This window comes from Oncorhynchus gorbuscha, linkage group LG19 (assembly GCF_021184085.1).
Source record: "Oncorhynchus gorbuscha isolate QuinsamMale2020 ecotype Even-year linkage group LG19, OgorEven_v1.0, whole genome shotgun sequence".
Taxonomy (NCBI): domain Eukaryota; kingdom Metazoa; phylum Chordata; class Actinopteri; order Salmoniformes; family Salmonidae; genus Oncorhynchus; species Oncorhynchus gorbuscha.
Genome location: NC_060191.1, coordinates 6,617,152 through 6,629,418, shown reverse-complemented (window position 1 = coordinate 6,629,418; position 12,267 = coordinate 6,617,152). Strand labels below are relative to the sequence as shown.

General features: G+C 45.8%; 2 protein-coding genes across 8 annotated transcripts in view; both read left to right on the top strand.

The window, feature by feature from the left end:
• Window positions 1-357: 357 nt before the first annotated feature.
• LOC124004740 (glutathione S-transferase kappa 1-like) lies at window positions 358-3,966 on the top strand. 7 transcript variants are annotated; one of them, XM_046313470.1, is made up of 9 exons: window positions 358-374; window positions 720-743; window positions 1,125-1,196; window positions 1,288-1,369; window positions 1,529-1,657; window positions 2,126-2,271; window positions 2,571-2,687; window positions 2,862-2,955; window positions 3,837-3,966. In XM_046313470.1, the coding sequence occupies exons 3-9, from the start codon at window positions 1,125-1,127 to the stop codon at window positions 3,878-3,880; spliced, it is 684 nt and encodes a 227-aa protein (XP_046169426.1). In that variant the 5' UTR covers window positions 358-374; window positions 720-743; the 3' UTR covers window positions 3,881-3,966. The 7 variants fall into 7 exon arrangements, with proteins under 7 accessions (XP_046169426.1, XP_046169424.1, XP_046169428.1 ...); XM_046313468.1 differs by lacking the exon at window positions 358-374 and adding an exon at window positions 507-554; XM_046313472.1 differs by lacking the exon at window positions 358-374 and having other exon boundaries at window positions 561-743; window positions 1,305-1,369.
• A 774-nt stretch (window positions 3,967-4,740) lies between these two features.
• Window positions 4,741-12,267, top strand: part of LOC124004739 (tyrosine-protein kinase STYK1-like) — a 13,585-nt gene continuing 6,058 nt past the window's right edge. Inside the window, exon 1 of the mRNA XM_046313467.1 lies at window positions 4,741-5,046. Within this exon, the coding sequence (XP_046169423.1) occupies window positions 4,940-5,046 (107 nt within the window). The 5' untranslated portion in view covers window positions 4,741-4,939. The remainder of the gene's footprint in view (window positions 5,047-12,267) is intronic.

Sequence of the window (12,267 nt, the reverse complement as noted above, 5' to 3'; positions counted from 1 at the left end):
CGAAAAGTGAATTGATTATCTTGACAAAGGGTAAAATACTCACTAACACAGCTCATGAAACATGGGACCAGCATTTCACATGCCGCGTTTATATTTTTTCGTGGATGGCTGCAAACTATTATTAGGTCATTGTTTTTTAAATCAAAACAAGCAGAGCGGTAGAAGAATGTCTTGTGGTATAGGTACGGTGGGTCGTGACTGGCCTCATACTCCATCCAATACAGTAGGTGGCGTTGTATGCACCTATCATTCAAGATTTAAGAAGAAGAATATAGAAAGTAAGCCTACACGGTTTTGGCTAGACATAAAACAGTTTATGTCACAATTGACTAGAATTTACTTTTCGTAGCAGGGAAAGAGATCTTACGCAACAGGTTGGGAGAATTAGGTTAAAGTTAGGAAAATGATTAAGATTAGCTATGGAAAAAAACTACTTTAGATGTAATTTACAATGTATCCCTTCTAGTCATGACCCAGAAGCACTGGGCCCTAGACTGCAAGTTATTATATCCGGGTTATTTAAATTAGCTCCAGTTGAGTGTCTTTATCGTAAGGTAACATGTACCCTTGAAATAATAAAAGAAAGAACAAAGTTAACAACTGGTTTGAATTTCAATGGACTCTTGGTGCATATGTGCACATTTCTAAACTTGAAAACAATCCGAGTGTAAAGTGCATTTTCAATGGTTGAACTTTGACACAGTTTTTTCTTTTTACAGAGGACAGCTAGCTGGTGGTCAAAGGTAACGTGCAAATAATGAATTTACTCCACAAAATAACGTTATAACTAAGTGTTTGTGGCTACAGGAACGTTTTTACTTGCAGTGCAATGAAAATGTTACAGGTATGTTACAACTAACTAACTGTATCCACACATTAAGGATGTCCTGAATTATTCTCCTTTATAAATTGTGTGTGAGTGTTGGGGGGGGGGGGGGGGGTGTTCTGGTTTCCTGGTGTTCTATTATTATTATCATAATCATATCATAATATTATTATCATAATCATATCATAATATTATTATCATAATCATATCATAATATTATTATCATAATCATATCATAATATTATTATCATAATAATCTTCTATTTTTTTGAAGTAATAAAAAAATCAAATCCTTCAGATGGCAAGTTCCAGGAAAGTGATTGAACTGTTTTATGACGTGGTCTCTCCCTACTCATGGCTCGGCTTTGAGGTCAGTGCCTTTAGATTGTACATGTTTTCATTTCAGAGGTAGAGTTACATGCATTGATTAATCATTGTGCATGCATGTATCCGATCTTGAGGTCATGTGCCGTTACAGAAATGTGTGGAACATTGACCTTAAACTACGTCCTGCGTTCTTGGGTGGCATCATGCAAGGATCAGGTAATTAGCTAAGATCAACATTACACAAACCAGGCTTCACAATAGGCTATGGATGGATTGTTATGTTTACACTGCACATGTTGTCAGTCAGCCATTAACTCATGACGATGAGTCATCTGCATTGTGATGCAAAGTCTGTACTTTTATCCTGTATTCCAGGTAATAAGCCCCCAGGTCTGGTCCCAAACAAGTTCCTGTATATGACCACAGACCTGCACCGTCTAGCCCAGTACTTCCAGGTCCCCATCAGTCTCCCTGCTGACCCCTTTGAGGCCATGTTCGAAAAAGGTGCAACCCCCCTGCATCTTCTTTATGTAAATATGCCAGTAGCCTATTTTGCCAAGCTTATAACAACGCTATTGGATATATGTTCACATAGGGTGGGAACAGCACTAATATGCCAGTACTGTTTCTTATATAGAATGTATCTTAACATATCTTAAAGATCAATGAATGTTTCCTAATGTAGATCAAACAGCATCTTTAACAGGTTTTGGCCTCAGTGTAGTAGAGCAAGATTTGGTAGCTCAACATTCCATTGAGTACTGCTGTCTGTTGGGGACACTCAAGGAGAAAAACATCTGTGCTTTCAACATGTCTGTTCTATATTATCAATGAGCTTTATCCCTATGAACCTAATACACTGCTCTGTATGGTCTCTATTAACCTTTTTGTGCCTCGCCGTCAAGCAAAATAAACTCCTTGCTGACCTCACGGTCACCACATTATTCTCTTGCAACCATGTATTTGTCCCAGGCTCGCTGTCTGCCATGCGCTTTGTGGCGGCGGTACAGGAGAGGGAGGTGGGAGGAGATAAGCAGGTAGAGCAGGTGTCACGGGAGCTGTGGATGAGGATCTGGAGCCAAGACAAAGACATTACCCAGCCTGCATCACTCTCTGAGGTACCAGGATGTACTCAAGTCACTGTAGCTTGAATTCAAGGCTTCTCTCCATTCATCATCTGTCGCGTGTTTTTCCCATGTGCCTTTCACATAATATCTGAAAAATGTGCATTTTACTAAAGTGTTAAACATGTGTTATCTTCCAACACTAATGCCATTGTTCTCAAGATCACAATCCCTGAGTGCTGGAGGGCATAATCCTCCTAGAGCATTTTGAGATTGGGTCTGGGTAGATAGTGGCGTCGTGGATTTGAACATTGCAGGTTGTTTGTTTTTAATGTGATTCATGTTTTTTCCAGGCAGCCATGAAGGCGGGGCTCTCAGCCAGTGAGGTGGAAGAGCTGCTGAAACTGTCCACCTCTAAGGAAATCAAAGACAAGCTGAAGAGATCCACCCAGGAAGCACTGGACCATAGGGTCAGTGTCTCCCCCTCCTCTCCCTGTTCCCTCCCAACCAACCCCACCCCATACATGTAAATGGTTTAGATGGCTGTTAATGACAATAGCAGCCGTCAGTGTGGGAGTGGACATCAGTATCAGTACATTCACTTCTTTCGCGATCTCACCTTGTCTCTGTACTCTCTACCTCAGGCCTTTGGTTTTCCTCTGGCTGTGTGTCATGTGAATGGAAAGGCGGAGGTGTTCTTTGGCTCTGACCGGTTTGAGCTCATTGCCGACTGCATAGGTGAGCCCACACTTCCTCTGTCATCATAAGGTGTAATGTTCCTGCATAAACTCCCACTTTGGCTGCATCAGAATATTCACAAAAAGCATATTATAGAATTTACTTTAACCAATATGACTTATCAATCCACCATCATACCAGGGCATGTAATGCTTAAAAACAAATTGGATGAATACAATATTTAGCTACAGAAGTGCCATTTCTTACCGATCTCTATAGCTTCTGTCCAAAAATGAATCCTGTGATATTACATCAACACATACTGGAGGAGTTACTGGCTAGCTACAGTGGCTAGCTTAGGTAACGAACTAGCCAAGTTGGTCGCGCGGCGCGCATGACCAGAATGACACATCGGCGAACCACCAAAGTCACACCCCAAATTGAGAAAGGGGCTGGGTTTGACCGTTTTGTGTCCAAAGTCAACCTTTAAGATGATAACAATTACCGTAGGCTATAGACTTACAGCAATTTGGCATTTTACATAATTTAGCAGACGCTCTTATCCAGAGCAACTTACAGTAGTGAGTGCATACATTTGAATACTTTTTTTGTACGGGTCTCCTTGGGAATCGAACCCACAGTCCTGGCACCATTTTCTACACGGGACTGCAATCAATACTGTACATCTTATTGTAATACGTCACATGTCATTGTACACGTTTTATGTCATGCACCTCACAACCTTTTGATAGATGTATCTAGGTATGTAATCACTCAACTCAAGACCGTTATCATTATTGCATTATTGCTTCCTGGTTGCTAGATATGGTAGATTCTGTTGTTTAAAATATTGGTTCCTATATCATTACTGTCATCTCTTTGAGCCCATCAAGATTCACCTCAGTGCAGACCTTATCCAATCATATCCTTGTGTCTTCTAGGAGAGAAGTGGATGGGACCCCAGCCTGCTGCTGCCAAACTGTGACTTGAAACATGAAACTGAGACGTGACTGGGACATGAAACCTGTCACATATGGAATTCATTAAGATGAATAAATATAATCGAACTGATTTGAAGTTGTCTATTTTCTAAATCGGACTGAAACTGATTATTTGAAATAGATAGATGACTGTCTTTTCACTAATAATGTTTACTGCTACAGAAAGAAACCTGACATTCATATTTAAGGACAAGCAAGGCTTTAGGAACATTAGTTGCCAGCTATGGTGAGAGAAAATGCCAGATATGCGAAACAAAAGGAAGAGGACAGAAAATAGACTGGAAAGAAGTGGAAGAACCTGTTTCCCCAGGTCAAAAGAGAGATGGCGAAGGGTTAGCAAACACAACAAGAGTTTGACAGGTCAAGACAGAATGAGGGAAATAACTTATACAGAGGGAGAGAAATGGATCCACTAAACTGGTGTAACAACATTACGATAGACTCCCTGGATGAGGGAGAGAAATGGATCCACTAAACTGGTGTAACAACATTACGATAGACTCCCTGGATGAGGGAGAGGGGAGAGGGGGAGAAATGGATCCACTAAACTGGTGTAACAACATTATGATAGACTCCCTGGATGAGGGAGAGGGAGAGAAATGGATCCACTAAACTGGTGTAACAACATTACGATAGACTCCCTGGATGAGGGAGAGGGGAGAGGGGGAGAAATGGATCCACTAAACTGGTGTAACAACATTACGATAGACTCCCTGGATGAGGGAGAGGGGGAGGAAATGGAGTGAGAAACGATGGGAGAGAAAGATGGATGTAGTGCAGGTGAAGAGGGCGGAGTTGAGACAACACTGAATGTGTGACTTAGACAAACACAGAGCTACACAACACAGTTATCCCTGGAGCCTCACAATCCCCCTGAGAGGAGAGAGAATGGGAGAGGAACCACGACACTAACCCTGGACTACACACACTGACACACAACAGTAATCCCTGGAGCCTGACAAACCCCCTGAGAGGAGAGAGAATGGGAGAGAAACCACGACATTAACCCTGGACTACACACACTGACACAACAGGGAAAATGTATGAAATGTGTTGCTTTCTGTGACGGAAAGGGCCAGGAATTATATCACTGGATTGTTAAGGTTTCTTTCTCAAGGTCTGAGGCACACACACACACAGAGGGAGAGAGGTAAGATGACTACACTGTGTGTTTACTTTGTCTATGTGATTGTTTTATAATGATTTCTAGATATTGGTTCCATTACTGTATACTGTATATACGAGATGGAGATTGTTTGTGTTCCTCTGCTGAGTGTGTTTTACCGGTTTGTCTATGGGTGTGTGTCATTGTGCTTTACCTGGTTGAAAAAAATGCAGCTGGACAAGTTAAATAATCACTGCACTGACACAAACATGTGATTAGGGAGATTTATTTTCCTTGTTCGTTTGTCTTTTGGAGGAGGTGTTGGGATAAAACAGAAGTCCAATTTCAGTCTTAATTCACATCACAGGATCTGATCTAGTTAGTCCACTATAAACAGAGGATCTGAAACTCACTATTACTGGCCGTCATGTGAGGACGACGTTGTTCATCATTCATGTGATTCTTCCGTTCTTGTGTTTTAATGTTTAAGCAGGTTATGTGTGTAAGTGTGACCTTTCATCATGGGAAAAAAATAAACAGAGGATGTGTTACGTGAATATTCCTCTCCCAGGCACTGAGCCGTCTGCCACTGAAACCTTGTTTTAAACCTGATTGAACCAGTGATTCGTACAGGATTTCAGAAGCAACATGACTCGGTTGAAATGTGAAAGTTCAAGACAAAGTAAATGTGGGAAATCTCAGCACAGTTCCCCTGGGAAGGTCTACAAAAATGACTCAATGTCAACCATTTCATCAATTACATTGGTTATGCACTGTGATCAAGAAATGTAATGTCACCTCTTGACATACGGTACCAGTTTGGACACGCCTACTCAAAAGGGGTTTTCTTTATTTTTACTATTTTCTACATTGTAAAATAATAGTGAAGACAAAATGCTATTTTATATTTGAGATTCTTCAAAGTTGTCACTCTTTGCCTTGATGACAGCTTTTCACACTCTTGGCATTCTCTCAACCAACTTCATGAGGAATGCTTTTCCAACAGTCTTGAAGGAGTTCCCACATGCTGAGCACTTGTTGGCTACTTTTGCTTCACTCTGCGGTCCAACTCATTCCAAACCATCTCAATTGGGTTGAGGTCGGGTGATTGTGGAGGCCAGGTTTTCGGATGTAGCCCTCCATCACTCTCTTTCTTGGTCAAATAGCCCTTACACAGCCTGGAGGTGTGTTGGGTCATTGTGTTATGCAGGTGAGTGAGGACCCAAAAGCGACTTAACAGAAACTGAGTTTATTACAGTCCAAACAGAAAATAACATAATCCAGAATCCTTAACAGGAAATGTCCAAACGTGGATAACAGAAATCCTCTAGTTGTAGAGGGGAATAACAGGATAAGCGGCCACAGACTGCAGGTCCCTTCGGGTAGGCGCGGGTCGTAGCTGACAGAGACACCTGCTCACACGCAGCATCTGATGAAGGCAAAACACGACAGGCCAGAACAAGAACACAGCACAGCAAACAAGGATCCGACAAGGACAGAAGCAGAAACAGAGAGAGAAATAGAGACTTAATCAGAGGGCAAAATAGGGGACAGGTGTGAAAGAGTAAACGAGGTCGTTAGGAGAATGAGGAACAGCTGGGAGCAGGAACGGAACGATAGAGAGAGAGAGGGATAGAGAGAGGGAAAGAAACCTAATAAGACCAGCAGGGGAAACGAATAGAAGAGAAAGCACAGGGACAAGACATGACAATATATGACAATACATGACAGTACCCCCCCACTCACCGAGCGCCTCCTGGTGCACTCGAGGAGGAACCCTGGCGGCAACGGAGGAAATCATCGATCAACGAACGGTCCAGCACGTCCCGAGATGGAACCCAACTCCTCTCCTCAGGACCGTACCCCTCCCAATCCACTAAGTACTGGTGACCACGTCCCCGAGAACGCATGTCCATAATCTTCCGGACCCTGTAGATAGGTGCGCCCTCGACAAGGACGGGGGGAGACGAACGGGGGCGCGAAGAAAAGGCTTGACACAGGAGACATGGAAGACTGGGTGGACGCGACGAAGATCGCGGAAGAAGAAGTCGCACTGCGACAGGATTAACGACCTGAGAAATACGGAACGGACCAATGAACCGCGGGGTCAACTTGCGAGAAGCTGTCGTAAGGGGAAGGTTACGAGTGGAGAGCCATACTCTCTGACCGCGACAATACCTAGGACTCTTAGTCCTACGCTTATTGGCGGCTCTCACAGTCTGCGCCCTATAACGGCAAAGTGCAGACCTGACCCTCTTCCAGGTGCGCTCACAACGTTGGACAAAAGCCTGAGCGGAGGGAACGCTGGACTCGGCGAGCTGGGACGAGAACAGAGGGGGCTGGTACCCAAGGCTACTCTGAAAAGGAGATAGCCCGGTCGCAGACGAAGGAAGCGAGTTGTGAGTGTATTCTGCCCAGGGGAGCTGTTCTGCCCAAGAAGCAGGGTTTCGAAAAGAAAGACTGCGTAAGATGCGACCAATAGTCTGATTGGCCCGTTCTGCTTGACCGTTAGACTGGGGATGAAAACCGGAAGAGAGACTGACGGAAGCCCCAATCAAACGACAAAACTCCCTCCAAAACTGAGACGTGAATTGCGGACCTCTGTCCGAAACGGCGTCTAACGGAAGGCCATGAATTCTGAACACATTCTCAATGATGATTTGTGCCGTCTCTTTAGCGGAAGGAAGCTTAGCGAGGGGAATAAAATGAGCCGCCTTAGAGAACCTATCGACAACCGTTAGAATAACAGTCTTCCCCGCTGACGAAGGCAGACCGGCTAAAGTCTAAGGCGATGTGAGACCATGGTCGAGAGGGAATGGAAAGCGGTCTGAGACGACCGGCAGGAGGAGAGTTACCTGACTTAGTCTGCGCGCAGTCCGAGCAAGCAGCCACGAAACGGCGCGTGTCACGCTCCTGAGTAGGCCACCAAAACCGCTGGCGAATAGAAGCAAGCGTACCCCGAACGCCGGGGTGGCCAGCTAACTTGGCAGAGTGAGCCCACTGAAGAACGGCCAGACGAGTAGAAACGGGAACGAAAAGAAGGTTACTAGGACAAGCGCGCGGTGACGGAGTGTGAGTGAGTGCTTGCTTTACCTGTCTCTCAATTCCCCAGACAGTCAACCCGACAACACGCCCCTCAGGGAGAATCCCCACGGGGTCGGTAGAGGCTACAGAAGAACTGAAGAGACGGGATAAAGCATCAGGCTTGGTGTTCTTAGTGCCCGGACGATAAGAAATCACAAACTCGAAACGAGCGAAAAACAACGCCCAACGAGCCTGACGCGCATTGAGTCGTTTGGCAGAACGGATGTACTCAAGGTTCTTATGGTCAGTCCAAACGACAAAAGGAACGGTCGCCCCCTCCAACCACTGTCGCCATTCGCCTAGGGCTAAGCGGATGGCGAGCAGTTCACGGTTTCCCACATCATAGTTACGTTCCGACGGCGACAGGCGATGAGAAAAATACGCGCAAGGGTGGACCTTATCCTCAGAATGGGAGCGCTGGGACAGAATGGCTCCCACGCCCACCTCTGACGCGTCAACCTCGACAATGAATTGTTTAGTGACGTCAGGAGTAACAAGGATAGGAGCGGATGTAAAACGCTTCTTGAGGAGATCAAAAGCTCCCTGGGCGGAAACGGACCACTTAAAGCACGTCTTGACAGAAGTAAGGGCTGTGAGAGGAGCTGCCACTTGACCGAAATTACGAATGAAACGCCGATAGAAATTCGCGAAACCGAGAAAGCGCTGCAACTCGACACGTGACTTAGGGATGGGCCAATCGCTGACAGCATGGTCCTTAGCGGGATCCATCTGAATGCCTTCAGCGGAAATAACAGAACCGAGAAATGTGACGGAGGAGACATGAAAAGCGCACTTCTCAGCCTTCACATAAAGACAATTCTCTAAAAGGCGCTGGAGAACACGTCGAACGTGCTGAACATGAATCTGGAGTGATGGTGAAAAAATCAGGATATCGTCAAGGTAAACGAAAACAAAGATGTTCAGCATGTCTCTCAGTACATCATTCACTAATGCCTGAAAGACAGCTGGAGCATTAGCGAGACCGAACGGCAGAACCCGGTATTCAAAATGCCCTAACGGAGTGTTAAACGCCGTTTTCCACTCGTCCCCCTCCCTGATGCGCACGAGATGGTAAGCGTTACGAAGGTCCACCTTAGTAAAGAACCTGGCTCCCTGCAGAATCTCGAAGGCTGACGACATAAGGGGAAGCGGATAACGATTCTTAACCGTTATGTCATTCAGCCCTCGATAATCCACGCAGGGGCGCAGGGTACCGTCCTTTTTCTTAACAAAAAAAAAACCCCGCTCCGGCGGGAGAGGAAGAAGGCACAACGGTACCGGCGTCGAGAGCAACAGACAGATAATCTTCGAGAGCCTTACGTTCGGGAGCCGACAGAGAGTATAGTCTACCCTGGGGGGGGAGTGGTCCCCGGAAGGAGATCAATACTACAATCATACAACCGGTGAGGAGGAAGGGAGGTGGCTCTGGACTGACTGAAGACCGTGCGCAGATCATGATATTCCTCCGGCACCCCTGTCAAATCACCAGGTTCCTCCTGTGAAGAGGGGACAGAAGAAACAGGAGGGATAGCAGACATTAAACATTTCACATGACAAGAAACGTTCCAGGATAGGATAGAATTACTAGACCAATTAATAGAAGGATTATGACACACTAGCCAGGGATGACCCAAAACAACAGGTGTAAAAGGTGAACGAAAAATCAAAAAAGAAATGGTCTCACTATGGTTACCAGATACTGTGAGGGTTAAAGGTAGTGTTTCACATAATATACTGGGGAGAGGACTACCATCCAAGGCGAACATGGCCGTGGGCTCCCCTAACTGTCTGAGAGGAATGTCATGTTCCCGAGCCCAGGCTTCGTCCATAAAACAGCCCTCAGCCCCAGAGTCTATCAAGGCACTGCAGGAAGCTGCCGAACCGGTCCAGCGTAGATGGACCGACAAGGTAGTACAGGATCTTGATGGAGAGACCTGAGTAGTAGCGCTCACCAGTAGCCCTCCGCTTACTGATGAGCTCTGGCTTTTACTGGACATGAAATGACAAAATGTCCAGCAGAACCGCAATAGAGACAGAGGCGGTTGGTGATTCTCCGTTCCCTCTCCTTAGTCGAGATGCGAATACCTCCCAGCTGCATGGGCTCAACACCTGAGCCAGTGGGGGGAGATGGTAGTGATGCGGAGAGGAGGGACACTGTTAACGCGAGCTCTCTTCCACGAGCTCGGTGACGAAGATCTACCCGTCGTTCTATGCGGATGGCGAGTTCAATCAAAGAATCCACGCTGGAAGGAACCTCCCGGGAGAGAATCTCATCCTTAACCTCTGCGTGGAGTCCCTCCAGAAAACGAGCGAGCAACGCCGGCTCAGTCACTGGAGGCAGCAAGAGTGCAAAACTCTATAGAGTAATCCGTTATGGATCGATCACCTTGACATAGGGAAGCCAGGGCCCTGGAAGCCTCCTTCCCAAAAACTGAACGATCAAAAACCCGTATCATCTCCTCTTTAAAGTTCTGATACTCGTTAGTACACTCAGCCCTTGCCTCCCAGATTGCCGTGCCCCACTCACGAGCCCGTCCAGTAAGGAGAGATATGACGTAGGCGATACGAGCTCTACCCCTTGAGTATGTGTTGGGCTGGAGAGAGAACACAATATCACACTGGGTGAGAAACGAGCGGCATTCAGTGGGCTGCCCAGAGTAACACGGTGGGTTATTAATTCTGGGTTCCGGAGACTCGGAAGCCCAGGAAGTAGCTGGTGGATCGAGACGGAGATTGTGAAACTGTCTTGAGAGGTCGGAGACCTGAGCGTCCAGGGTCTCAACGGCATGCCGAGCAGCAGACAATTCCTGCTCGTGTCTGCCGAGCATCGCTCCCTGGATCTCGACGGCTGAGTTACGAGGATCCGTAGTCGCTGGGTCCATTCTTGGTCGGATCCTTCTGTTATGCAGGTGAGTGAGGACCCAAAAGCGACTTAACAGAAACTGAGTTTATTACATTCCAAACAGAAAATAACATAATCCAGAATCCTTAACAGGAAATGTCCAAACGTGGATAACAGAAATCCTCTAGTTGTAGAGGGGAATAACAGGATAAGCTGCCACAGACTGCAGGTCCCTTCGGGTAGGCGCAGGCCGTAGCTGACAGAGACACCTGCTCACACGCAGCATCTGATGAAGGCAAAACACGACAGGCCGGAACAAGAACACAGCACAGCAAACAAGGATCCGACAAGGACAGAAGCAGAAACAGAGAGAGAAATAGAGACTTAATCAGAGGGCAAAATAGGGGACAGGTGTGAAAGAGTAAACGAGGTCGTTAGGAGAATGAGGAACAGCTGGGAGCAGGAACGGAACGATAGAGAGAGAGAGGGATAGAGAGAGGGAAAGAAACCTAATAAGACCAGCAGGGGGAAACAAATAGAAGAGAAAGCACAGGGACAAGACATGACAATATATGACAATACATGACACATTGTCCTGTTGAAAAACAAATTATAGTCCCACTAAGCGCAAACCAGATGGGATGGTGTATCGCTGCAGAATGCTGTGGTACACATACTGGTTATGTGTGCCTTGAATTCTAAATAAATCACTGACAGTGTCACCAGCAAAGCACTATCACACCTCCTCCTCCATGCTTCACGGTTGGAGCCACACATGCGAAGACATGGCGGTTAGAACCAAAAGTCTCAAATTTGGACTCATCAGACCAAAGGACAGATTTCCACCGGTCTAATGTCCATTACTCGTGATTCTTGGGTCAAGCAAGTCTCTTCTTCTTATTGGTGTCCTTTAGTAGTGGTTTAGTAGCAATTCAACTATGAAGGCCTGATTCACGCTGTCTCCTCTGAATAGTAGATGTTGAGATGTGTCTGTTACTTAAACTCTGTGAAGCATTACTTGGGCTGCAATTTCTGAACTCTAATGAACTCTAATGAACTTATCCTCTGCAGCAGAGGTAACTCTGGGTCTTCCTTTCCTGTGGTGGTCCTCATGAGAGCCAGTTTCATCACAGCGCCAGATGGTTTTTGCAACTGCACTTGAAGAAACTTTCAATTTTCAGGATTGACTGACCTTTATGTCTTAAAGTAATGATGGACTGTTGTTCTTGATGCTGGTTGAAAGAATGCCAAGAGTGTGCAAAGCTGTCCTCAAGGCAAAGGGTGGCTACTTTGAAGAATCTCAAATATAAAATATATTTTGATTTGTTTAACACTTTTTT